The sequence below is a fragment of the Purpureocillium takamizusanense genome, chromosome 1, assembly GCF_022605165.1.
Source record: "Purpureocillium takamizusanense chromosome 1, complete sequence".
Classification (NCBI taxonomy): Eukaryota; Fungi; Ascomycota; class Sordariomycetes; order Hypocreales; family Ophiocordycipitaceae; genus Purpureocillium; species Purpureocillium takamizusanense.
Window position 1 is genome coordinate 2,250,186 of NC_063068.1, and position 24,166 is coordinate 2,274,351.

A 24,166-nucleotide genomic window follows, 5' to 3' on the forward strand; every position below is an offset into this window, starting at 1 on the left:
GGCAGGAGAAATGCTCTCGATGGACTGCCACGGGTGTGGGACCGTCACCCTGTCGATCGATCGCTCAGGCGCAAACGGCTACCTCAAGATGGACAGGGTCGCAAAGGTCGAAAACAATTGCAATGGTCTCTGCAAATTGTAACTCTGACGCTCGGCTGGATGTTCGCAGCACACGACGGACTGGGTTGTGGTGGTGGTGGTGGTGTTGGTGGTGGTGGCGGCGGCGGGATATTGACAGTACTATGGGGGGGTGTCGATTCGAGCACTGCTTGATGATGCTTGATCAAGGGCTCTCAAGCAACTCGTTTGATGCGCGCGCTGGGAAATGACTTTTTTGGCTTTGCTGTTGCTAGACCATGTACGAAGACCCGAATAACATACTATCGTTACTTACTGGAGTACTGTACTCCGATGGTTCTTGGAGCGCTATACCAAGTACCAACGTTGCCTCCTTCCCTACCTACCTACCTACTAAGTAACTTGGTCAGTCATTGAATGAAAGGACCATCATGTCTTATTGCAGGCCATTGATGCGTCCGGATCGAGTCGAATAGACAAACAATTGCATGCACATTTGCCCATGCGGGCGACTAGTAGGCAAGGCATCGACCGCCCGTCGTCCGTTGACCAGCAACCACCAGGACAAACATAAAAAAAAAGGACCAAAGCTCGTGCGTGAACCTTGGTGTCTCCCCGCGTCGTGACGTGAGACGGAACAGACCAAACACCCGAGGCGACCTGTGCGAGTCCCTTTGCGCTCTGCAGTCGACGCAGCGGTGCGGGCGAGTCACGCTCGACGAAGCTCAAAACCACCAGGGTACCTTATGTATCACGGTGCAGGAACCTCCCCAGGCACTCTTTCCTTGCTAGTCGTTACGGTACACAGTATATAGGCAGTGCCCGTGCCCTTCCTTCCTTCCTTGCCATCATCTTGGTACCTACCTGTACTGTATTGTATCCTAGTACAACGTACTTCGTAGGTTAGTACTAATGGATGCTCTTTCCCTCCCTACCACCACGACCACCTACGGCACCACTACCACCTACAGTACAAAGTAACTACTTCGTATACTGTATATGATGCCTACCTTACAGTACCTACCTTATTAGTACTTCGTAGGTGTGGCCTCTCTTGCGTCACCGCCTCGCCACGAGCCCTTTTACCCCTCGGCCGCTTTCCTGAGCCCCCTCTTCCGCCACTCCTCCTCAACCCCTCCCTCCCTCCCTCCCCTCCACATCGGAAATGTCTCTCCAAACCATCAGGTCGCGCGTCCCCAAGCTGCCCAACACATCCTCGTCGTCGCCGTCGCCGTCGCCGTCGTGGTCGGGCAAGGCCAACACTAGGTGGTGGTGAGTCGTGATCAACCAACCACAGGCGCACGACCCGCCTGACCATGTGGGCTGACGGTGATGCGCCTGTCACTGGCGCTCGGCATGCCTGCGCTGCGGTCATGCAGGCTTGCGTCGTCCGCCTCCCCAATCAACACGCCGGCACGTTGGCGATAATTAAACGCGCCACGGCATCTGCGGCCGCAGTAGCGCTCCCCCCGCCAATGGACCCCCCGGCTCCCCCGTCTTGCCCCCGTCTCGTCGTCGTCCGACCCCATCCGAAGTTGTTGGCTCGACAAACCAAAGCGATACTTGATACATCTCTTCCCCAGCCACGATCTCGGCGCGGCCTCCCTGCATCGCGCAAAGCCGGGGTCCCGTCCCATCGATTCTCAGGCAGGGGCAGGGCGGGCAGCACACACAGCAGCACTGCCACCTGCCGGCCGGCCCGTTTGCCCTCGTCGTAGTCGCGCACACTCGAAGCCACCCGTCCATCCCTCTCCCCATCGAGCATCCTGTACTTCGTAGTAACTTAGTACTAAGCTGGCTGGCCAGGAGGGGGGTCAGGAGGGGTCCATTGTAAACCCCCGCTAGGAAACCATCGCATCATTTTGGTGAGCTACGGCTCCCTCTTCCCCTCACCCCACCCCGCATCCCGCGGCAGAGGTGACGATGCTCGAGTCCCAGGAGCCTTCCGCCGATCTGGTCAATTGACATCATATCGCCTACTCATGGCCCCATCGCCCGCCGCTGCGATGGAATGGAAGTTGATGAGGATAAGTGGCGGCATGAGCGGGGGCTTGCAGCTTCTGGCCCTCCCTCCCGTCTTGCTGGCTGGCCCCGACACACGGTTCAGTTCGGTTACGCAACCAAAGCCGGTTGTCCCGCGAGCGGGCTGGATTCTTGGAAACTCCCGCGGATGGGTGTGCCGATGATGGGGTCCCGTCCGTCCCATCGGTTGGCATACACCCCTGCTCCGCGCCAACGGGCTGCGTTCTGCGTTGTGGTTCTCAGTAGTAACTTAGTACGTAGCAGTACGTAGTTAGTACTGCGGTGGGTAACGCGCACATGTGCGGCCGTGGGGAGCTGGCCCAAGCTGGAGTAGCTTTCAGCTCGACCAGGCCTGCTGCGCTTCGGAGTTGACGATGGACGTCATGCCCGAAGAGGCCTCATCAGTGGCGTGCTTCCCTCTTGGACCACGATCCATCCAAGAGGCTCTCTGCCCGCGAGCTTGGCTCGACAAGCTCGTGTATTAAGTAGACGAGCTTCCCACCCGCTGTGTGGTCCATCCGCCGTGCAGTCAGTCCCCAGCTCCTCTCACCCATCCTCATCCAGCCTCATCCATCCGTCTTCTACGAGATAGATACCCCCCACACTTGTAGCTCACTGAACCTTCACCAACACACACACACACACACACACACACATACACATACACACACACACACACACATACACATACACATACACACACAGACTTAACTCACTCACAATGTCTTACCGTGACAACGACAACGACAACGTGAGTGATTGCACCGCTGCCCACTGGTATGCCCTGTGAAAGCAAAAGGCATCTTTTCTGACGCGACTGGCGCCTCCAGACCAGCTCCGGCTACGGCAACACCGACAGCTACGTAAGTCATGCCCACTGCCCCTCACACACACCACACCCCTCTCTACCGTAATGACCCGTCCTACTACCCCTGGAGGGAGTGAGCCCTCTGATGAGCCGCCCCGGCAACCCTAACGCAGCTCACTCACTAACACGCGCCCCCCGCCCTTTGCAGAGCTCCGGTCGCCGCAACGACGACGACAACAACAACAGCAGCGGCTTCGGCTCCTCCGGCCGCGGCGACAATGATAGCTACGGCTCCACCGGCCGTACCGGTGGCTTCGGCGGCAGCGGCGGCGGCGGCGACACCTATGGCTCGTCCACCGGTCGCACCGGTCGCAGCAGCGGCGGCGACGACGACGCTCTTGGCGGCAGCGGCGGCGCGTATGGCTCCTCAGGCCGTACCGGTGGCGGCGACACTTACGGCTCCTCCACCTCGTCGGGGCGCCGCGACAACGACGACAGCTACGGCTCGTCGGGGCGCACCACCACCGGCGGTGACAGCTATGCCTCCTCCGGGCGCACTGGTGGCACTGACACGCTAGGTGGGAGCGGCGGCTCCTACGGGTCGTCGGGCAACAGCCGCCGCGATCGCGACGACGACGACTCGTACGGTTCGTCTGGCCGCACCGGCGGCAGTGACACGTATGGGTCCTCTGGCCGCACCGGAGGCAGTGACGCGTATGGCTCCTCTGGCCGCACCACCGGCAGCGACACGTACGGCTCCTCTGGACGCACCGGAGGCAGCGACACCCTCGGCGGCAGCGGCGGCTCCTACGGGTCGTCGGGCAACAGCCGCCGCGACCGCGACGACGACAACGACAACAGCTACGGCTCGTCGGGCAACAGCCGCCGCGACCGTGATGACGACAACGACAACCGCGGCGGCGACAGCACCGTGGGCAAGCTCATGGAAAAGGCGGGCGGTATCCTCGGCAGTAGCAAGCTCGAGGAGCGCGGCCACCAGAAGCGCGAGGAGAGGGGCGGCAACGACTACTAGATTGCCCATAACAGCGGGTGAGGAGGGGGAGGAGGATGGTGATGGTGATGATGCGTGCCGCCGTACCGTGGCAGCCACCTTGTCTGTTTTTCTGCGTGTCAATTTGCGTGTTTCAAATGACTTGCTTCGGCAAGAATCTTCCATGTCTGGTTTGAGTGCGCCAGGACGACGATACGGTCTAAAATGCGCTGCAAGTAAAGTAATCAGAGCCACTCGAGGCTATGAAAATGAAAATGGATATACACGAACTATGGTGCTGTGCTCGCGTGCGGTAAATAAGGGATACATCATATGGTGCCTCGCATTTGCGACTCGCTGCTAGAGTGTGAATGCCCGCTGTGGTTGCTGGTGGCGTGCATGAAGCGGTGGTGCCACGGTCGGTGGCCGCCGCCGCCACCGCCGCCATGCCGGTTCGATGGACTTCTCACGTCCTACGTCAGTGTCCGCTCGACCTTGACGAGCACCACGCCTTCCGTCAAGGCGCCCTTGTCGTCCATGAGGTGGATGAAGCGGTAGCCCTGGCCAAGGCGGTCGAGCCTGACGCATGCCCACGCGGCAAGGTCATCTCTGCCAATCTCATCGTCACGGACGGTGAATCGCACAAACGTGAGCTCCTCGATGAGGCCACCAATGCCGCTGAAGGAAACCTTCTCGCCAGCAAAGTCAACATCGCAGCCGCGATGAGTTCGTGTGCGCTCCTTGAACTCGCTTTCGTGACCGTGGCCGTCGTTCAGCGGAGACAGGTGTGATGCATCGACGTGAATCTCCGTCTTGATGTACGGCTTGAAGCCTTTGACGGTCGTGTTGTCATGAGGAAGAGGGATTGCTTGAGCGGCGAGAAACGTGATGGTGAGAGCAAGGGTCTTTCGCGGAATGGTCGACGCCTGTGAGGGCTTGGACTCGAGGTCAGGGCGGAATCCTTGACGAACACCTTGTTAGCGCGGACAAAAAGGACACATGATCGAGCGCAGCGCCATACCTTGTGGCTTGAGGACATAGCCGCCCGTGCCAGCAAACATGCCCTCGTTGAGCATCATTCCCTCGTCTGTCTGCTGCCAGTTGAGCGCCACGACCTGCGTACCAGATCCCCAGAACACAGGGGGGTTCAGGTTCGAGGATGAGATGCGCAGACCCGACGGGTAGGCCCGCATCAAGTACTGCTTATTGTGGTTGAAGAGATCCATTCCGAACTTTTCGTGGTGGTCGAGGAACTTGTTCTCTGATAGCGAAAAGATGTGCATCGGGTTGGTGGCTTCTGGCTGCGTCCAACTCTTGAACGACACAGCCTGCGTATATACGCCCAGCCTGCTTAGCTCCTGGATAATCTTTGGCAGCTTCTTGGGCTGCCCCGTCTTTTCGGTTGGGACACGATCGTCCTCGCCACTGTCTGACGTCTCTGGCACAGCGACATTGGCAGGAACATGCTTGACCTTGATGAGTATCTTGCCTCTCAGCTCCTCCGGGCTGGGCAACAGGCGAGCCGGCGTGTCGGGCTCGGCGACGAGGAACCCCTGCCACACCTCCTTCATGATCTTGACCATGGTTGCCTGCTGCTCCGCGTTGCAGTGAACCTCGAGGCTGATGATGAGCGGCAGGTCCGTGACCGCAAAGGCAGACTCCCGTATGGCGACACACACATCTCGGAAGGAGACCTCTTTGGTCAAGGTGTAGCCGTGCAGCACTCTCGGCTCGATCATGGCTACCTCGGGCTGGTCGTCGGGCTCGACCTCGTGGGTTTTCTTTTCCTCCATCTTCCTACCCAAGCTCGTCTTCTCAAGCTTTGCCGAAAGCGAGTCGGGCAGCTTGTCCTTGAGCATACTAAACTTGCTCCTCTTGGTCTTGGACTTGGCCCCCTTGGGTTTGCCGGCTTTGCCGTTGGACTCGTCTCCGGAGTCACTGCTGGCAGAGCTCTCGGCATCGGACTCGTCGCCATCCCAGACGTCAATCTCGACGCAGCGGCATCCCCGCAGCAGCACGTTGGTGTACGCGGCCGTCGTGCTGTCGCTGGAGAGCTGGTTGCCCGAGAGGTAGGTGTTGTGGCTGGAGCTTATGTAGTAGCTCGCCAGGGGCCACGAGAGGTCGCACGTTGTCCAGGGGGCCGTGATGGCGCTGTCGGCAGACGTCATGTACGCCAGGAAGCCGTTGAAGTCGACGCTGGCCTGGCTCAGCAGGTGGGCCGCGGCGGGGGTGGCATCGCTGCTCTCCTGGACGCGATGGACAAACGTCTTGACCTGACCTGCGGTCCACGTCTTGTCGGGGCCGGCGTGCGACTCGAAGATGTGCCGCAGGTAGGGAACAGTGTGCTCGCCGAGCGTCTTGACAACGCGCACCGTCTCGCTGGCGCCGCCGCCGGCCTGGCGCAGGGAGTCGAGCGGCTGGTCGGGGTGCGTCATGTCGTGTATGTACACTGGACGTGCAGTGCAGGTGCGTAACGCAGGGTCTGAGTTCCGAATCGAGGTGAGCGGGGTTGCTTGATGGATGGCCCAGCCAGCACCGTGAGGACCTACGCGAGAGCTGCCGTCCTTGTTGGCGATGTGTGAGTTCTGGTGGAGGGGGAGGCTCGCCGCCGCTATTGAAAGTCGTAAGGAAGTTGCCCTACGTGGCCCAGCGGCGGTCAGTGGGTGCAATGGGAATCGGCCTGACCACCTCACGGCAGCTGAATGGGAAGGCACTGATGACGCTACGCTGGTGGTGGTCCTGGCTCCTGCCGTCGCGGTTGCGCAAAGTACAATTTACAACGTAAGTTACGAAGTACTAAACTTATTAAGCACTTCATACGAAGGACAAGCAAACTGGACAGGTGCCTTGACTCGCAAACCAAGAGGCAACCAAAAAAAGGGGGGAACTAGTTATGGCTACTTGAGGGTTTATTCATTCAATTATTAACTAACTAGTTACTAGGCGCCCTGCTCACAGTCGCACGTTCAACAACAAGCCCCATCCTTGCCCGCGCGACCCCACCCACCGCAGGCAGCGCCGATGAGAGAGAGAGAGAGAGAGAGAGTCGCCCAAGCCAATGTAACAAAGCTGGCCGTGCTTGTCGCCCTCCTTGTCCCCTGGCATCAACAACGGCCAGTTTGTCGTCCGACGATTCCTCCGTGGGCCGTTTGGTTAGACAGTCGACTTCTCTCACTAACCGCAGGAGCAGCAAACCCCCTTGCAGCACTGGAAACCGATGTCGCAAAATTCCTGCTGGCTTAGAAACGCGAAGCTGTACCCTTCCTTGCACCTCCCGCAGTTGTGGATTTGAGATCCGTAATTGTGTATCTCGTAGCACTGCAACGAGGTCGAAGAACCCTCGGCCGCGCAAAGGGGGGCCAACAGGGCAGTCGCGCACGCGAAGAGAGTATCAAGACGCATGGCTGTAGCTATTGCGGATTGGAAGTCAATTTGTTTTTGACAAGGTTCTTGTGTTGGCTGTATGACTTTGGTGCGTCGGATAATGTGTCTGGGGAGTAACTTGACATTTCGACAGTCAAGCTGGATGGTTCAGGAGGTATATATATGTGTCTTTTGATCCTGGCCAGTTCCGGTAGGTAGATAGGATTCGATCAATCAGCTGGGACGTTTACTTTGCTCTATTCCCGAATGCATAGTTCCCACGACAAGCTTGATCATGGAATCCAGTCCGTTCCGTTTACAGCTGAAGCGATGCGATAATCCGGGTAAGACAATAATGCAAAAATGTGCATATACGAGCCGTGTGCGACTGGGTCAGCTCGGCAGAGCGCGGCTTGACAGGCAAAACTATAACCTTGTCGACAGTTTGTGCATCCAATATTGAATGCGCGTCGCATTCATCGAGTGAAACAAGCGCACAGCAAACTCCCGTTCATGTGGTGCAGCATATTGACAAGTGGCGCCCAAGATATCTGACGAAATCTGCATCCTGAGAGTCATCTCCTCCTCTTGACACCGCTCCTTGGCCAAGTAGGCTTTGCAAATATCACGGTAGATATGGCAACCAAACCATACCAAGTACATCCAAGGTGCAATTTGTAGGCGGTATAAAGGCTACTTACATGAACAAAATGTGATCAAAGCAAAAGACGACTTTGTGAATACTTAGTCCATAGCGGGTCAAGTGCCCCCTGTCGTCACTCTCCACGAGCTCGAGTCCATGATGCCAATGTGACCTTTTGTTCATATCATCAATACGTACAGCTGCGGACAAGGTCACCGTCTCGTCCAAAGGGTATTCAAACATCTCTGACAGGAAACCCCCATCCGACGCCCACCCAACCCTCGTCAGAGGATGGGGTCCACGGCCATGCCTCACCGGCCGCGCTCCTCACCCTTCTCGGCCGTCTTGGCCTTTCAATCGCCGATGTCCACATGAACCCGCATCCCCTTGGATGTCATCATGTTGTATATCGAATACAGTTCGTCCGGCTTCATGCCCCGCGCAAGCGTCCCAAATGCCTCCATCAACAAGCCCTTGTTCCACGGGCAGTGCTTCAGAGCCCGGTAAAGCTCATCCTTCGTTGACTGTCCAAGGCGCTCCCTTTGCGAGTAGGCGAAGCGCATGTAACCAATCCACAGTGCCGCACTGGATTTGCACATATCACTCCTCAGCGCGCGCCCAAATGCAGCTCTGGTGCTGTACACGTTGCCACGCGCCAGCTCGTGTTCGACGGAGAAGATGCGGCTGCTCACGCAATCCTTGTTCTTGACGAGCACGTCCTTGTCGAGAATCTTGCACGTCTCGCGGATGACAAGGAAGCTATCGTCTGCCCATTCGAAAAGTGTCAGGAATATCGTGTTGCGAGGAAAGAACTCGATGAAGCGAGCCAGATGTTCGCGCAAAAACACTCGTCGAAACGGCCTGCCCGACCTGTTAGTGACACATTGATGGCGTGGGAAATCGTGAAGCCATATCGTACCCGTTCCTCGCATGCCAGTACAGTAGCTTAGAGGCAAACTGAAGCACAAGTTCGTGAGCCGTAGGGCCGTGCTCCGAGGCGACGAGTTCTCTTGCCAAGTCCTGGAGCGTGAACATGGCGGCGGCTATGTTTCCCTGGGACACCGATGCCGGCTCGCTACCTCCGACGTCGGTCAGGTACGACAGCAGAATCAAGCATTGGAAATGAACGCTGGCCTGTTCCGCCTTTCCCTCGAACAAGAACGTTTCGGCTTGGGACTTGAACGCCTCTTTGGCCCTCAGTACGATTGTTGGGCTGACTTGCTCGTCGTTGAGCCGTGCTCGCTTGAACGAATTGTCGATGCACGCACACAGTCTCTTCGTTGCTGCGTATTTGTTTCCTTTATCAAGCTCGATCCAGCTCCACGTCCTTAAAAGTGAGCATACACTCAAAGCCGGCTCAAGCTATACAGCTTCGACGTTAGCATCACGAACTCTGCAGCGGGTGGTGGCATCACCATACATGCTTGGACATGCTTGCGGAACTGAGAACCTTGATTGCAACATCTTGGTCGTCGTTGGCGTATTCGGCAAGGGCATAGGCGTTGTAGAGCTCCGTTTCGCAAGGGTACCTTTTTAGCAGTGCCTTGGCGGGCTTTCGGATCGTCTCCGGGTCTCTGGCAAAGCACACTCCGAGATAATATAGCGCAAGTTTCGGCGAAATTTCCAAGTGTGCAAGTTGCTCCAGCGCGTTCTGAACCCATGACATGTCGATATTGCCCTCGTCGTGCCTTGCCCGGTCCAGGTGTTGAAACCACGAGGCGCCGCCGAAGAGCAGTTCCGAAGACATCTTCGCACGGGGCAGGCCGCTGAAGAAGCGTGGGGGCTTTCTCTGCAGCTCATCCCCATCCTCGTTCTGTTTGGACTCCCACGCCGGCTGCGTCTCGATATTGGCTCCCGCGGCGGCAAGATACTGGTCATCTTGGGCCAATGCCGTCCATGAACTTGAGTCGAAGGCCGGCGGCAGGCCGCAGAACAGCAGGAAAGCGTCGACGAGCTCTTGGTAAACCTCAGATAGAAAACTGACAGGGATCTGGAAAAGGAGTGGCCGCAGGTCCGAAAACATGACGATACGAAACGGGTCGTTATCAGTCCCACCATCCAGTGTCCTGGCTGGCATCCTAGCCTGTCTCTCCTGTAAACGTTCAAAGACACCCCACGCATAAGCATTCATGGATGGGTTGAGACCCATGCCATCTGGGGCCTTGGCTGCCTCTGGGGATTCTCCGCCGGATTCGACAAAATGCTTCCACCCGAGCGACTGGGCCTCGCCGATCCGCGGCACCTCGCTTTCCCAGAACTCTTCAAATGCCTCAAGGGCCTCTGCCTGGCCTTGTCTCTCGTTCGGTCGAAAGTAATTGAGTTCGAGAAGCGCTTGCCATGCTGCGATAGCCAGTTCTCGGTAGCCAGAGTCGTGAATAAACCGTGTGGCTCTCAAAAAGACATAGATGGCCTCGAGAATGTCTTGCGGAGCGTAGAGACCACTCCGCGCCACCAGTATGTGCAGACGGTCCAGGAGTAATTTCTTCACCTTGTCATATTGCAGCGAGCCTATGTCGGACATTGCAAAGTCGAGGTGCGTCTTCCAAAGGGGGAAGCTCTCCAACTCCTTTTCAGAAACATCGCGCCATTTCTTGGCTGCGGTGCTGCTGGTCCAGATCTTGCTGCCCTCGTGCATGAGCGCGGCCAAAACCCGCCCTCGATCCTTGCCGTCCGCCGCGTGCGAGAGGGCTGACTCGAGCATACCAAGCTTAATCTCAGCGAAACTATGTGCGGTGTCGTCGCTTGTCCTTTCGTCGGTGGTCTCGCCAGCCTGCATCAAATCATCTTGGTGGTCCACCAGCTCCATCCAGGAGTCGATGTCCTCTGGGTGCTCCTTGACCTGCCTGTTGAGCAGAATTGACTTCCACTTCAACGGATTGTCGTCTGTAGTGTCGTCGAAATCTTCGTCGGAGCTCTCGCCTTCATCGCCATCTGGATCGCTCTTAACGATCTGACCCGACACGGCCTTGCCCTCGATGGACCGCCACACAGGCTGCTCATCGTCCGAAGAGTCTTCGCTATCACTTTGGTCTTTGTGCTTTTGGGAACCGTCCAAGGCAATGTAGTCACCGGGCTCCTCTCCCGCTACACCACCCTTGTTCGGTCGCATCCTAACCGAAGTTCGAGTCTGTAACCCGGTTCGTAATCCATGTTTGGTGGGACGTGATCGAGTCCTGTCACCAGGAAAAACGAGGCTGAAAGATCCATCCAAGTGTAAGACTAGCCGGCCATCTGTCCCGAGGACACGTCCTCCTCCGTATCGACGGAACGCCGGGACCTTTGAAGGATCAGGACCATACTTTAGCAGTAGCGGGTCGCCTTTGGTGTCGAAAACAAATAATCCAGAACCATCAGAAATAGAGGCTTGTTCGGGGGGCTTTTCCGACTTGTTGCTTTCCGGGGGTCTCTCTTCCTCATTTCGAGGAAGCTTTCGGCTCTGTAGGTTGGATGATCCGTCACCACCTGAAGAGCTTTCGCGGCGACGCTTGGATCGATGGTGGCGGTGGCGTTGCTCAGAATGAGAGTCGTCACGACGGTGTCCCTCGGAATGAGATTCGTGCCGACGATGTTTTTCAGAACGCGAACGCGACCTGGACCTGGACCTATGGTGTCTGCTGGAACGAGAATCACCTTGTTGGTTTCTTTTTGAATGAGCGCCTTCTCGATGCTGCGTTTCAGAAGGCGAACGCGAGCGGTGCCGACGATGTCTTTCAGAACGAGAGTCGTCTCGGCGGTGTTTCTCAGAACGAGAGCTGTCCCGATGGCGTTTTTCAGAACGCGAGCGTGAATCGTCCCGATGGTGTCTCTCTGAACGAGAGTGATCTCGATGACGTCTGCCAGAGCGAGAATCGTCCTGATGGCGTTTCTCAGAACGTGAGCGTGAGCTGTCCCGACGGCGTCTCTCGGATCGAGAGCCATCTGGATGACGTCTGCTAGAGCGAGAACGATCCCTTTGGCGTCTTTCGGAGCGAGATTTGTGGCGGTCTTGTTTCTCAGAACGGGAGTCGTCCCGTCTGCGGTCCCGTCCCCTCGTAGATGGCTTTCCGCTATCCTCCCCTGATGAAGTCTTTGGTTTGAAAGAACCAAACGTGGGGACGCTAGCTTCCCTGTTGCCGTCATCTCGAAGCTCTCTTTTCTTGGTGGCGAGGTTCTCGCCCTGTTGCTCGGGCGCTCCGGCCTTTGGCTTGAAGGAAGAAAACCTGGGCACGACCGGCTTCTTCGCGTCGTCATCATCCCCTCGACGCTCCCTCTCCTTGGCAGATGATTTCTCGCCTTGTCCTCTTGATTTGAACGAGGCAAACTTGGGCACGCTCAGCAACTTGTCGCCGCCCCTGTCTCCGTCATCGTCGCCCACAGCCATCTCGTCCACCGGGCCGAGAAGGACATGTTATGTCCTTGACGCTTTGGCAGTACAGATTATGTTAACCAATGTGGGGGAGATGTGAGAGAGAAAGTAAGAGGCGGGTGTTCTTCGTTAAAACGCTGGAATAGGGTCGTAATGGCCCGCGTTGCGGTCAGGGCGCGAGTTTGCTGCCCTTTTTGCAACACAGGGCGGGAAGGTAGGTTGTGCTCGAGAGGCGTGGTGGGTGCGAAGTTCAAGTGAGTGACGCAGGAACAGAGAGAGTGGGTGGCGTTTCTGATGGCAGACGACCCCCAGCAGCTGTTAGTGGAGCTGGGGCTCGCATGGAACGAGCTCGGGGGGGACTGAGCCCGTGGTCACTCCCCACGAGGTGGCCCAGGTACACCACTGTAGGCAGGGCCCGCCTAGCCCGGCCCCCCTTCAAGGGACCAACCCCCAGGCCAGCAGGGTCCAATCCATCCATTCCAGGGATTGAACCACCGTCTCACCTTCTCAGCAACCTGACAGCTCCAGCTCCCACTTTATCCCAGCATCTCCCGGATAGCTTCTCTCCCAAAATTGCCTTCCGAACCTCGAGCTGTCACCTCATGCTTTGGGAGAAGCGCAGGCGATCAATCATCCCCTTTTTTCCCGCCTGTCACTTCGTCAGGGGTAAACAGTCTACACCACTGTGTCGCTTTCCGTCTACGCCGCCCTGAGCTCGCAGCATAGCTCTAGTCCCTATAACCCCCCCTCCATGGACATCATCACCACGAGCACCGCGCTCTGGATCCTGATACCCGCTGTGCTCGCCGTCGCCATCGCATCGACAATGGGCCTCTTCGGCGGCAACAAGATGCCCGTCGATGGCAAGGTCCGTGCTGCCGGCCCCGTCCGCGATCACCCCTCCCCATGCTGACAGGAGCCTCCATCTATCAGACGGTGCTCATCACGGGCGCGTCAGAGGGCATGGGCCTCTCGGTCGCGCAGAAGCTCGCCGCCCGCGGCGCCAATCTCGTCCTCGTCTCCCGCAGCGCAGCCAAGCTTGAAACTGCGCTGCAGAGCGTCAAGGTGCGGCTACCCATCATCCTTCGTGCCCCCCCCCCCCCCTTCCCATAAGCCCGAGCTAGCTCCCTTCGATCCCCTCTCCCTGGATGGACACGGCGCATGGAAAGTCTGGCTGACGAGAACGACGTCCTCCTCCTTCTCCAGGCCGCGGCCAAGAACCCTGAGACGCAACGTTTCCACTACATCCCCGCCGACGTCTCCGCCCCCTCGTACGCCGCCCCCGTCCTCGCGCAGGCCCGCGAGTGGAACAACGGCCGCTCCCCCGACGTGGTCTGGTGCGTCGCTGGCTTCTCCGTCCCCGAGCTGTTCATCGACATGGACATGGCCTCGCTGCGCCAGCAGATGGACGTCAACTTCTTCGGCACGGCAGACATGTCCCACGCCGCCATGCGCGAGTGGCTCGCCCCCGACGCGCCGGTCGAGCGCGAGGCCCGCCACCTCGTCATGACGACGAGCGTCATCGCCTTGTACACCATCCCCGGGTACGCGCCCTACGCTCCCTCCAAATGGGCCATCCGCGGGCTCGCCGACACAATCTCCCAGGAGGCCATGCTCTACCCGCAAAACGTCAAGGTCCACGTCGTCTACCCCGGCAGCATCCTGTCGCCGGGCTTTGACCGCGAGAACATGAGCAAGCCCGCCATCACAAAGGTCCTGGAGGAGTCGGACCCGAAGCAGACCCCGGACGAGGTCGCCGAGATGGCCATCCGCGGCTTGGAACGGGGTGACTACTTCGTCACGGTCAACTTCCTCGGCAGCTTGATGAAATGGGGTATGCTTGGAGGTTCGTTCCGGAACAACTGGATCGTGGACACGCTTGGGGCGTGGCTGGCGTCTATTGTCTGGATTTTTGCTCAAATGGACTTGCATGGCAAGATCAGGAGCTATGGCAAGAAGCACGGCCATCCGAGCACATACAAGAGGCATCAAACCTGAGGTGACCTTCATCTGTAAAATTAGGCGCCAGAGTATATACTAGCCGTATCTAGATACCCTAATGATTACTACAATGCAGCGATCTGCCTGTCTATACGCCGCTCCACTTGCCAAACCTGACATATCGCTTGTACATTTCTCGCAGGATTGCCCTCCCGCTGGCGTCCATGGCATCGTTGAGGATCTTCCTACCCTCGGGCGTCGTGATATCAAAGATGGAGTTCATAGCGGGCTCCAACGCCTCCCTGACGGCCCCGGGCACGTTCTCCTCGAGCTGCAGCTTTACGTACTGCATCAACAGCATGTACATGTGCCGGCCGGCGGACCGCTTCGCCGCATCCGTCGCGGAGTCGAGTGCGCTGTGGAGCTGTGAGCGGGAAACAGCCCCCGCGGTGGGTTCGCAGATGAGGGTGATGAGTCGGGCATAGAGATGGGCGTTTGTCTCCTCCGATACCTCGCTAGTAGCAGTGCCGTGGGGCCCCTTGGTTACGAGGGCCTTCATGAGGGCTTGGAGGGCGCTAAGGAGCAGGTGATAGTGGCCCTCGAGACGCAGCCGGTGCTTCTTGATAATCACTTCAACCAGTTTGCATAGCCACGAGAACGAAACGTGCGACTGGCTGGACGTGGGTGAGGTCAGATCGCACGCGATGGTCAAGGTCAGCTCGATGTTCCACTGTGTCATAGCGTGCGGCCTCTTCTCCAGCAAGGTACGAAGCACACGGCAGACGTGGGAGGCGTTGGCAGTCGACTTGGTGAGGCAGACAGCCAACTGACTATGTGCCGCCGCCAAGCTGAACCCGCCGTTGGTGTGTACGTTGGGTGTGTCTATAAGGGTCAGTTGTCGGCACGTGTTTGGGAACCAGGCATGGCACATACCCATAAGCTGGTCAACGACGGTCTCGATGGCGAGGATCTGACCGTCTGTGTCGCAGCCCAATTCAAACTTATCGAGCAGCTCCTTGAGATAGTCGAACCGAGCAGAGTTGCTCATGTGGTTCGTAACGCCGGTGACTAGTTCTCTCAAGAGCGGCACCCGAAGCTGGGAGGGCAGGTTGTCCAGGCCATGATACGTCGTTGGAAGGCCTCCCTCCGCATGAGCTGACAGATACGTCTGGGTGAAGATCTGCAGCTTCCACCCCCGTAGATCTCCCTGTTGCATGGCGATTTTGCATTGTTTCTCAAGCCTGCGTAATTGAGAAGACTTGATGTCACCAGCTAAGCTCGCCAAGTCTCCAGCGGCCTTCGCAGCTTCAATGGCGGAGTGGAGCCTCAAATCACCCACGGTGTCGTGACCGGTCAGGGGGTTCTTGTCGGAAGCGACGGCATTGACGGCAGCCATAACGTATTTACCCAAGGCACCCTTTGCCTGGTCAGCCAGCGGGCCGAGTTTCTCGTGATTTTGGCAGTTGGGCGATCGCTTAAGCTCCGTCACCAGGGCCTTTAGCAACGTGGTGAGCAAGGGTCCTTTGCCCTCGGCACCTTCTCTCCGTATCGACTTTTCGCAGTCTGATACGAAGCCGCCTGCATCCTTGAAGTAGGCCAAGCTTCGTGCGTCGATATTCTCCGCCATCTGCCTTATCGTCGCAGAAGCCATGGCCGCGAATCGCTCAACAAGCTCGAGAGCAGCTCCACTGTCGTTGGGATCGTCAAGAGATAACCCGGAGATGGCGTCTGCGAACTCCACCAAGTCCTTGAAGCTCATTCCCTCGTGAAAGGTCGAGCGCCCAGCCATCTTCGTTGCTAGGCCCAAGACAAGCCTCCACGAATCTAGAGAAACTTTCTTTGGAGACTTGACCATCTTTGCTCGTCGTTTACCGAGTATCACCATGAGCCGCTCACGTTGGGCGCGGCTGTAGACGTCGAGTGGGATAGCCATGAGAGTCCGGATCCAGAGCTGTGCCTCCACCCCTAGCCAGCCCTTCTCCTTTTCCGAATTGTCCAGCCCCGCTGTCAGTTGATCAACGACATCTCTCGCAAGTTTGGCATCGTTGAGGTTGATCTCGTTTTGCGTCAGCGCGGTCCATAGCGAGCGCAGCTCCTCAATGTCGGCCGTTCGTGTTGACAGAGCACGGACTAATGGGGCAGGAAGCTCCCCCTTCTTCGTTGCATACAACTTCGTATACCTGCTTGAGCCGTATAGATACCAAGCTAGATAAGGTTGGCATGCCGTCCCGGTTTGTAGCTGTGAGGATGTCGCGTCGTCCATGTCGAACAGTGTGGCCCCCTTCTGTGCCGTCGTATCGTCGGCAAGGCGTTGCGTGAATTTATCCATCAGAGAAGCAGGCTCGCCAACATGCTCGCCATCGGGACTCATGGAATCCCAAGCCTGGTATGAGCACTTGAACGCCTCATACGTCTCTGGACTATCAAGTGGCGATGACTTGAGAATCTTTGCCAACCGATCCTTGACAGACTCCCAGATCGTAGACCTCTCCTGTGGCGTTGCCCATGAAATCGCACAGGCCGACACTCTCCACCTGAGGGCCGTGACAGGCGAGCTCTTTATGGGCGAGATGATGTCGAACAGCCTTCGTCCCACTGCATCCACGAAAGACTCGCTCCTGACGGCCTGGGCGATCATGGCTGTGAACATGCAAACCGATCGTGGCTGAGCCTTTGCGTTTTGCGTTTCAAGCCATGACAGCAAGCCAACAAGCTGTGAAGGTGACAGTTCAGTCTCCATCCACGACCTATTGGACTCTGCCTGCATCGTCTGTTGTGCCAGTCTGAACCATGGAGATTCATCGTCGAGCTTCTGCCGCTCGGCTTCGCATAGTTGCTCAAACCATAATCTCAAGAAGCTCGGGAGGTCGCGCCGAGTTTTGAAACCATCCCAAATGGCCTTGACGACATCTAAAACAGCGGTCCTGTCCGCACCGTCGCCAGTAGCAACTATCGTTCTGTTGCATACTTCCTTTCGCAGCTCCACGCCTTCATCAGATAGTTGAAAAATGTCTGGATCGCATGTCGCCACCTTGGCGACCAACGGCCAGTCGGTTTCGGTCTCCCCCAGGCCATACTCACGACACACGCGGCGCAGGTCGTGGACACTGACCGAGGCAGAGTTCTGGGTGGCCTGGCTCAGAATTACTTGCGTCAGCGCGCTCCGATCCTGGCGGGCCTTGATGATGAACTCAATGGCCTGGAAAACGTGCTGGATCCACTCGACGTTGCCCTTGCGCTGCTCGCCTTCGGCGGCGTGGCTAGAAATGCTGGAGCACAGGAAGTACAACGCAGGCCCAGACAGGTTGACAATATCCTTGGACAGCTCCAGAGCGTTGGCAAACGCCTCGAACGACTTTTGGTTGACAAAGGCAGCTCGACCAGGGAGAATGAAGTTGCGCTGCATCAACGTCTTGAGGTCGTTGGTCCACCGCGTCCGCAGAGAGTCGGGCACGTCAACAGACTCAGTCGACGAAAATGCACCGACCTTGGCGAGTACGATGGCGGACGGCCTGAACAGCCGGGTCGCAACCTCGAGCGCATCGTCGCGGCCTTGCAAATGGAGGTCCCACATCCATGAGATGGTCTGTACCCAGTCCTCGGCGCCTTCAACATCGCGGTTGGCATCGGAGCCCAACAAAAGGCCGCATAGCGTCAGGGCCGGGGCGGCTATTGTCGTAGCCTCAGCCGCCGAAGCGCCAAACAGGGACTTGATGTGCTCAGCCCCTATCTTGTCCCGGGAGAAGCCCTCAGCCGTAGTCTCGAGCCGCTGCAGTAGCGCTCTGAGCGTCTTGAAGAGCTCTTGAGACGTCTCCATACAGCCATGGTGAGATTGCAGATCTGCCAAGTCGAAGCGGATGCTCGGGCTCCGCTTCCTTTTCGGCGGCGGCGGCGGCCCCGTCATCGACGCGGAGGCAGCTGCGACGACGGGTTTTGAAAGGTCCTTCAACGTCTGCTGCACGACGGCGATGAACTTTCTGTCGGCTAGCGACTTGGCGAGAGAGTAGAGAGGAATGCGCTGGAACACGCAGTCGAGGATGGTCCATGTCAGTGGGTAGCGACGCAGGAGTTCTGCGCTCGCAGATGAGCCGTTCATGGACTTGAGCAGCCATCGCAAGCTGCTCTCCTCGGCGGCGTGGAATTGGCCCTCCGAGGCTGCAGCCAGACAGTCCCACAGAAGCTTCAGGTTCTGTCCATCGTCCCCAGGACCCGTCTGGTCAAGACCTCGGGCGGTCTTGATGAGATCGGTCTACATGACAGTGTCAGCGCGGAGACCTATCTATCACCGGAAATGGAGGAACGTACCATGGTTGCATGTGATTCGAAAGCATCCCCATGTATTTGTTCGCCAACTCCCAAGCAATATGCACCGAGAACAATGGAAAAGAACAAGAAGGGGAAAAGGCGTTAAAGACGGGGTGATGGGCAGTGAAGCTCGACTCGCCCCCGCGACATGCTTGCGCCCGCCGCCGCCAAAATTTCCAGAAAAGTTCTGCCGCCGCCCGCGCAGCCCGAAACGGCACTAGCGACCTCACCGCCTTCGGCTGTTCCTCCAGCGCATGGCCGACTGCTTTTCGTGAAGCTTGACATCACCGACCGACCGCATGCTGAGTTGAAGCTGTTGCGAGCTCTCACTCCCACCGATCTCCCCAACGCTCAGGTAGGGAACACTCCTGCTAATGGCTTCAGCTTTCGCACCGGAACTAATTGCCGCTCAAGAAACGAAACAGCACCCGCCATTGTCACAATGTCCGACACGGTCGTCACTCGTCCGCCCCCGAGCGCCATTTCCAGGCCTGTGAGCGAGGCGCTGCTCAACGAGAAGGTATGCACATGACAGCGGGCCACCGCCACATGCTGTTTCACCTCCATCGCAATTGCTAGGGGGAGGACTGCGTCGTGCTGACCAGACACCGCGTCAACCGCACAGTGGGACCGCTGCCTCTCCAACCTCCTCGTCAAGTCCACCCTCGGCCTCGGCTTCGGCGTCGTCTTCTCCGTCCTCCTGTTCAAGCGGAGAGCATGGCCCGCGTTTGTGGGAGTCGGCTTCGGCGCCGGCCGGGCGTACGAGGAGTGCAACTATAGCCTCAAGCAGGCCGCGCGGGACCTCAAGAAGCAAAAGGCATAGAGCGGGCGGGCTGATTGGGGGTCGACGGAATCGTCCGGCACGGGAAAACGAGCGTTCAACGATGTACAAATTACAACATGGCAATTGGGCAAGGGTCCGCGAGTAGGACGGCATAGACTGCGTCGCAAGCTTGTACGAAACAAACTTGCGTCAATTGAGGCGATTTGCTTAGCTTGGAACTCCCACCGCCGCGCTCAACACTTTGCCTTTTTGGTCCCTCCCAATCGGGTCATTGACACGTGAATACTAATGTAGGGTGCCGCGAATTCCCACTCTCATGACGAGGACGAGTCGTAGTGTTGCGCCTCCAGGTCACAGCTTGCCGCGCACCCAGATGTGGAACGGGTCGATCTCCTCCTCTCCTTGGCAACCAGCGAGTCTCTTCCCGTTGTCAGGGCAAACGAGTCCCTGGTGCGGTTGTCGACCGCATCTTGCGCTTCACCAGACTTTGTGGCCGTCATCTGCAGTTCCGGCGACAAGGAGAAGCTCTGCAGCGCGTTGGTGACGCGCAGGTCTTCGGGTCGTGGCTCGAGTTCGATGAGCGGCGTCGACATGGAAATCTTGCGCTTGAGGCTCAAGAGCTCTCTCTTGAGGTCCTCGGCCAGCGTGACGCTGCGCCGCCGCACGCTCTCGATGAAGGATTCTTCCTGCAGTGTGTCGATGACCCTGGCCGCCTCCTTTCGTGGACTCCGCCACTGTCCTGCATTGCCGGCGGCTTGAACGTTGAACGTGATGAGGAAGCCGAGCAGGGCCACGAGTATCAGGACGGATATCGCAATGACTATGATTTCCTGCGCCAAGAAACGCTCGTCCGACATGATGCCGTCTCTAGTGGCGCTACCGCGCAGGACCAGACCCGTATGTCTAGGTGCGGGAAAGAGGTGTCTGACGTTTCTCGCCTAGGTCCAAAGACGAGGCGTCTACGGCAAAGAGGACAAGTATCGATGTATGAACAAGCGAGGTCGTAGGGATGTTTGCTGGCCATTGGGCGGAGAGGCTTCAGCCTGCAACCCAAGACGTATGCATAGGTAACTACCTAGTAGCCCTTTTCCAAGGCTGTTTCGCGGTCTGGCAAGAGCGACGAGGGTGTCAACGACAGAACGAAGCAGGCGCACAGCACGCCGCCAAGCTTCATGGAAGCTTCAAACCTCGACAGCCGGAGCCCGCAGCATGGCCCAGGTGCACTAGAGGTTGACGCGCAAGCCGCACGGTCTTACGAACGAACAATCAATCAAACAAACAGCCTAATACGTAGGATATTAAGCGCGAGGCATGTCGGAAGCACCACCAGGCCGTCGAGACAATCATAGTCCATCTCGTCGTTGGGCCGCCCTCCCCTCCTCCGCGAGCGCGGAGTCGGGTAGAGCGCAGCCCAAAAAACGGCAGAAGCCGAATCCGTTACTCTGGCACGCAAATATGACCGATAGCAAGTTGGCGATTCATTATCGGTTGATTAATCGTGCGCGAATGTATGTGTGATGAAGAAGAAGAAGAAAGAAAGAAAAAAGACGAAAGCGCCGCTAAAAGCAGGAGGTTGAGAGGAGTGGGTTGCTCAGGGACCAGTCACGTGAGGCAGGGACCGACTTTTTATTTCTGCGCTCCGCTCGTAAAATCTGCGAGCTTTTCCACCTCACAAACAAAACAATCCTGTGCCGGGATTGTCTTGTACGAACCTGCAGCGCCTTCTCTCGGACGCGCCGACGCTGTTTCATTCAATAGCGTCGACAGACAGGCAGATGCAAGTGCTCCGTCTGCCATTGTCCAGGCAGTTGTTGTGCGCTGCCGCACAAGTTCAGGTGCCGCGGCACCCCGCGTGAAACAAACCAAACCCACAGATTGCCTACACCTCGCCGCTTTCAATGCGCAAGCGTGTCAACTTTATATCTTCGTTCGTATGTGGGAGATTTAACCCAAGGTCTAGACAACCGGTCCGCTCCACCCTGCTGCCATTGATTCAAGTGTGGCCTCAGGACTAAAATCGGACGAACATGCCCTTCATTTCGTTCATTCAATCGCTAGTAGATTGTGCCGTCGCTCTATCCAACCCTGCCCTATGACAATGTTCAAGCCTGCGCCGTGTCGTTTCGTCATAACAGCATGCCCGGTCTACGCCAAGATATAATTACGCCCGTCCACTCATCACCTAAAGGCTGCTTCCGAAGATGACTTGTTCGTCCGTAAAGGACAGCAGGAACTTGGCCACCAGCCGCCCAGTGTACAAAAACGACGCATCGATAGGTGTCGAGTTTGCGTCTCGGCTTAATAGGATACCGTCGTCGGCTAAAAACTGTATTTCCCGCCCTGGCTCATTGTCAGCGGCACGACCAGGTCGTAGCAGAGGTGACGACTCACAGTCTTCTCCATGCAAGAGCCCTCTCAAGGCCTCCAGCATTTCCGCTGCCGGCCCGTCAAGCTCTTCCTGCTCCATACACTCGCTGTCAAACAGCGGGTTAAAGCTCTTGGAATTGGCGTCCTTGGTGTGAGTCTGATAGATGTTGTGGAACTGGTACGCAAATTGCTTGAATGGCATATTCTCTAGCTCCTTGCACATATTGAGCGCAAACTCCGGCTTGTACTCGGGCGTCGTATTTGTGCGTAGGTTGATCTCGTTCTGCGACATAGCAAAGTTCTCCGTCGTCGTCTCCACGGCTTCCATGAAAAGGCACAGCACGAGAAAGGACGCCATGCAAGGGGCCCACTCCCGCCTGTGCTTGGGCTTGAGGGATTTGGAAAAGCACTCGAATAGCAGCTGCATCTCGCGCATGATGAGCTCGTCGATGAGCGACTTGACCTGCCGCGCGAGAACGCGGGGCGTTACCCAAGGCGTGTTCTGGGGCACCAGGCTGGACGCGTCTAGGGATACAATGGACTGGCGCGTTAAGCAGAGATGTCGCGTCATGACGTATTGCATGGCATATATGGACAGGGCACGTTTGACCATGGCAGACTGTGGTGGTTGTCAGAGGCATGGTAGCTAACGAGTGAGGTGAAACTCACATCTGACTGCCGTGCATAACGCTGCACAATTCTGAGAATCTTGGTCGGCAGACTCGTAGAACGGAACGAGTCGGTGAGCTGCTCGGCGTATTGCGGCTCGTTGACAATCTCCTGGATATAGCACTTTGCTCGTCTTCGAAGGTCCTCGCGCTGCGTGCCGCTGCCGAACTCGATGCCTATAGGGGCCGAGCTATTCGCTTGAATGTCAAGCCGAGGCCTGTCGAGGTTAAGATGCCAGTGTTGCAAGACATCACAGGTCTTGGCGGTGAAGAACTTGGCTCTAATGGGAAGCGTCGCAGCAAAGCGTTGCCCGGAGAAGAGCTCGACATCGCACGTCTGTTCAGCGCCGCCAATGTGAAACCCTTCGACGTTCTCCCTCAGAAACCGGCTCATCTCGTCTTTCCTAAAGTGGCCGCGAATGAAGTCCGGGAACAGGGTCGTCAAAAAGTCCTGAAACTGCCAGCACACCAGCTGGGGCACTTGCAGCATAAGCCTCTTGCAGTGCTTGCACGGCCGCTCCTTGTCGCACTTGACCTTGCGGCTGTGGCAGCAAAAGCAAGCGCCGAGCCGCCGTACTTGCAACGCGTTTTCTTTGGTGTCGTTGGCCAGGGGGCCCTTTCGGCCTCGCTGCGTTGCTCGCATGGCCTCGAAGCACTCAAAGGGGTTGGGTTTTCCAGCGTGAGCATTTATCGATGTAGGAGTCATAATGACAAACTTGCCCGATTGCTCTGGTTTCTTGTTCTTCTCGACCTTGCCGGCCTTGACTTTGCGGGTGCTGACGGGAAGCTTGCCAGAAGGCGACTCGGCCTTGATGGCGGGCGACTTGGAGCTTGATGAACCGGGGCTGACTGAGCCGATGCTAAGGTCTTGCGGCGATGGTACGAAGTCTTCGAATGAGATGGCTTGTCCCTCTCCTTGCTGTTGAGTCGAAGGTTCCCATTCCTGGATGGGACCGTGCTTGAATATCTGCGCCGGGGTCAACCCGGAGCTGGGTCCTGCATTGGCCTGATCAAGCTCTGGAAAGAACTCCGCTGTCAAGTTTGCCATGTACGGTGCCATTTCTATACTTGTTGTAAGCCACCGGTTTTGCCTGCTTGACACGGGCGCACCTTACCATTCAACTCTTGTTGCGTAAACTCGGCGGCGTCTGTCCGCGGGAACAGATACTGTTGTGGCGTCATAAAGGCATCACCCTGGGCAAATTCCACCCCAGGAGTCGCTCCAAACGTGTGCGAGTCCAGATGCTCAGTCTGCTGCGGGAGTGAGGACGAGGCGGCGGGCAGAAAGACGGTCTGATCTAGGTCGATCATGGACAAGGGCGAAACAGACACCTGCGGCGGCGAGGTGGACATGTGCGTGTGGCCGACAATAGCGAAGCCGCTCAGGCTCCCGCTGGCAGGGCTGGGCAAGAAACCCACGGACCCTGGAGCAGATGCGCCGCTCGAGTAGTCGATGTACTGCCATGATTCGTCCGTGTCACCCGTCGAGTCGATGTCGTATGGTGACGGGTGCGGGGAGGTGTTTTGTGAAGCGACGGATGCCATGGCTGGAGGACGGCCGGTTCGAGTCCTTGTAAAGAGACTAATTCAAAGTTGATAATGGGCAGTGTTTACGACGGCCGTCTCGATACTGGTGCGACTCGCACGCCCGGACCTGTGAGAAAGGAGGCGAAAGGGGGGGGGCTTGTAATTGGGCGTCGTTAATCGCCGACTCGCCACGTCAGGCCATCGGTCGAATTCCACGCATATACGCAGTAGATGACAATTCCGGTCAGAAGATGAAGGAGTCGCAAACTAAATCAGATATCCATCGCACGCGACAGAAGCGGCCCTGGGCGTCGTCGAGGTTAT

General features: G+C 57.5%; 8 protein-coding genes across 9 annotated transcripts; 3 read left to right on the forward strand and 5 right to left on the reverse strand.

The window, feature by feature from the left end:
- Nucleotides 1-2,809: 2,809 nt before the first annotated feature.
- Nucleotides 2,810-3,941, forward strand: JDV02_000729 (uncharacterized protein; the record flags this gene model as incomplete). Its single annotated transcript, XM_047981572.1, has 3 exons — nucleotides 2,810-2,851; nucleotides 2,931-2,963; nucleotides 3,117-3,941. Exons 1-3 carry the CDS (start codon nucleotides 2,822-2,824, stop codon nucleotides 3,939-3,941), a joined length of 888 nt encoding a protein of 295 aa, XP_047837532.1. The 5' UTR covers nucleotides 2,810-2,821.
- A 132-nt stretch (nucleotides 3,942-4,073) lies between these two features.
- On the reverse strand, nucleotides 4,074-6,701 carry JDV02_000730 (uncharacterized protein). Its single transcript, XM_047981573.1, has 2 exons — nucleotides 4,921-6,701; nucleotides 4,074-4,860 (listed from the first exon to the last, which is right to left on the reverse strand). Exons 1-2 carry the CDS (start codon nucleotides 6,332-6,334, stop codon nucleotides 4,373-4,375), a joined length of 1,902 nt encoding a protein of 633 aa, XP_047837533.1. The 5' UTR covers nucleotides 6,335-6,701; the 3' UTR covers nucleotides 4,074-4,372.
- A 1,334-nt stretch (nucleotides 6,702-8,035) lies between these two features.
- On the reverse strand, nucleotides 8,036-12,505 carry JDV02_000731 (uncharacterized protein). Of its 2 annotated transcripts, XM_047981574.1 has the most exons (3): nucleotides 9,326-12,505; nucleotides 8,825-9,267; nucleotides 8,036-8,766 (listed from the first exon to the last, which is right to left on the reverse strand). In XM_047981574.1, the coding sequence occupies exons 1-3, from the start codon at nucleotides 12,263-12,265 to the stop codon at nucleotides 8,259-8,261; spliced, it is 3,891 nt and encodes a 1,296-aa protein (XP_047837534.1). In that variant the 5' UTR covers nucleotides 12,266-12,505; the 3' UTR covers nucleotides 8,036-8,258. The 2 variants fall into 2 exon arrangements, with proteins under 2 accessions (XP_047837534.1, XP_047837535.1); XM_047981575.1 differs by having other exon boundaries at nucleotides 8,825-12,505.
- A 241-nt stretch (nucleotides 12,506-12,746) lies between these two features.
- On the forward strand, nucleotides 12,747-14,328 carry TSC10 (3-dehydrosphinganine reductase). Its single transcript, XM_047981576.1, has 3 exons — nucleotides 12,747-13,118; nucleotides 13,184-13,315; nucleotides 13,457-14,328. Exons 1-3 carry the CDS (start codon nucleotides 13,002-13,004, stop codon nucleotides 14,246-14,248), a joined length of 1,041 nt encoding a protein of 346 aa, XP_047837536.1. The 5' UTR covers nucleotides 12,747-13,001; the 3' UTR covers nucleotides 14,249-14,328.
- Nucleotides 14,255-18,628, reverse strand: JDV02_000733 (uncharacterized protein). Its single transcript, XM_047981577.1, has 3 exons — nucleotides 18,497-18,628; nucleotides 15,125-18,440; nucleotides 14,255-15,073 (listed from the first exon to the last, which is right to left on the reverse strand). The coding sequence occupies exons 1-3, from the start codon at nucleotides 18,497-18,499 to the stop codon at nucleotides 14,340-14,342; spliced, it is 4,053 nt and encodes a 1,350-aa protein (XP_047837537.1). The 5' UTR covers nucleotides 18,500-18,628; the 3' UTR covers nucleotides 14,255-14,339.
- Nucleotides 18,629-18,791: 163 nt separating this feature from the next.
- On the forward strand, nucleotides 18,792-19,518 carry MIC10 (Mitochondrial inner membrane organizing system component). Its single transcript, XM_047981578.1, has 2 exons — nucleotides 18,792-19,016; nucleotides 19,122-19,518. The coding sequence occupies exons 1-2, from the start codon at nucleotides 18,939-18,941 to the stop codon at nucleotides 19,317-19,319; spliced, it is 276 nt and encodes a 91-aa protein (XP_047837538.1). The 5' UTR covers nucleotides 18,792-18,938; the 3' UTR covers nucleotides 19,320-19,518.
- Nucleotides 19,519-19,594: 76 nt separating this feature from the next.
- On the reverse strand, nucleotides 19,595-20,137 carry JDV02_000735 (uncharacterized protein; the record flags this gene model as incomplete). Its single annotated transcript, XM_047981579.1, has 1 exon — nucleotides 19,595-20,137. One exon carries the CDS (start codon nucleotides 20,135-20,137, stop codon nucleotides 19,595-19,597), a length of 543 nt encoding a protein of 180 aa, XP_047837539.1.
- Nucleotides 20,138-21,191: 1,054 nt separating this feature from the next.
- Nucleotides 21,192-23,991, reverse strand: JDV02_000736 (uncharacterized protein). Its single transcript, XM_047981580.1, has 4 exons — nucleotides 23,431-23,991; nucleotides 22,317-23,377; nucleotides 21,672-22,266; nucleotides 21,192-21,620 (listed from the first exon to the last, which is right to left on the reverse strand). Exons 1-4 carry the CDS (start codon nucleotides 23,858-23,860, stop codon nucleotides 21,463-21,465), a joined length of 2,244 nt encoding a protein of 747 aa, XP_047837540.1. The 5' UTR covers nucleotides 23,861-23,991; the 3' UTR covers nucleotides 21,192-21,462.
- Between the last annotated feature and the right edge of the window lie 175 nt (nucleotides 23,992-24,166).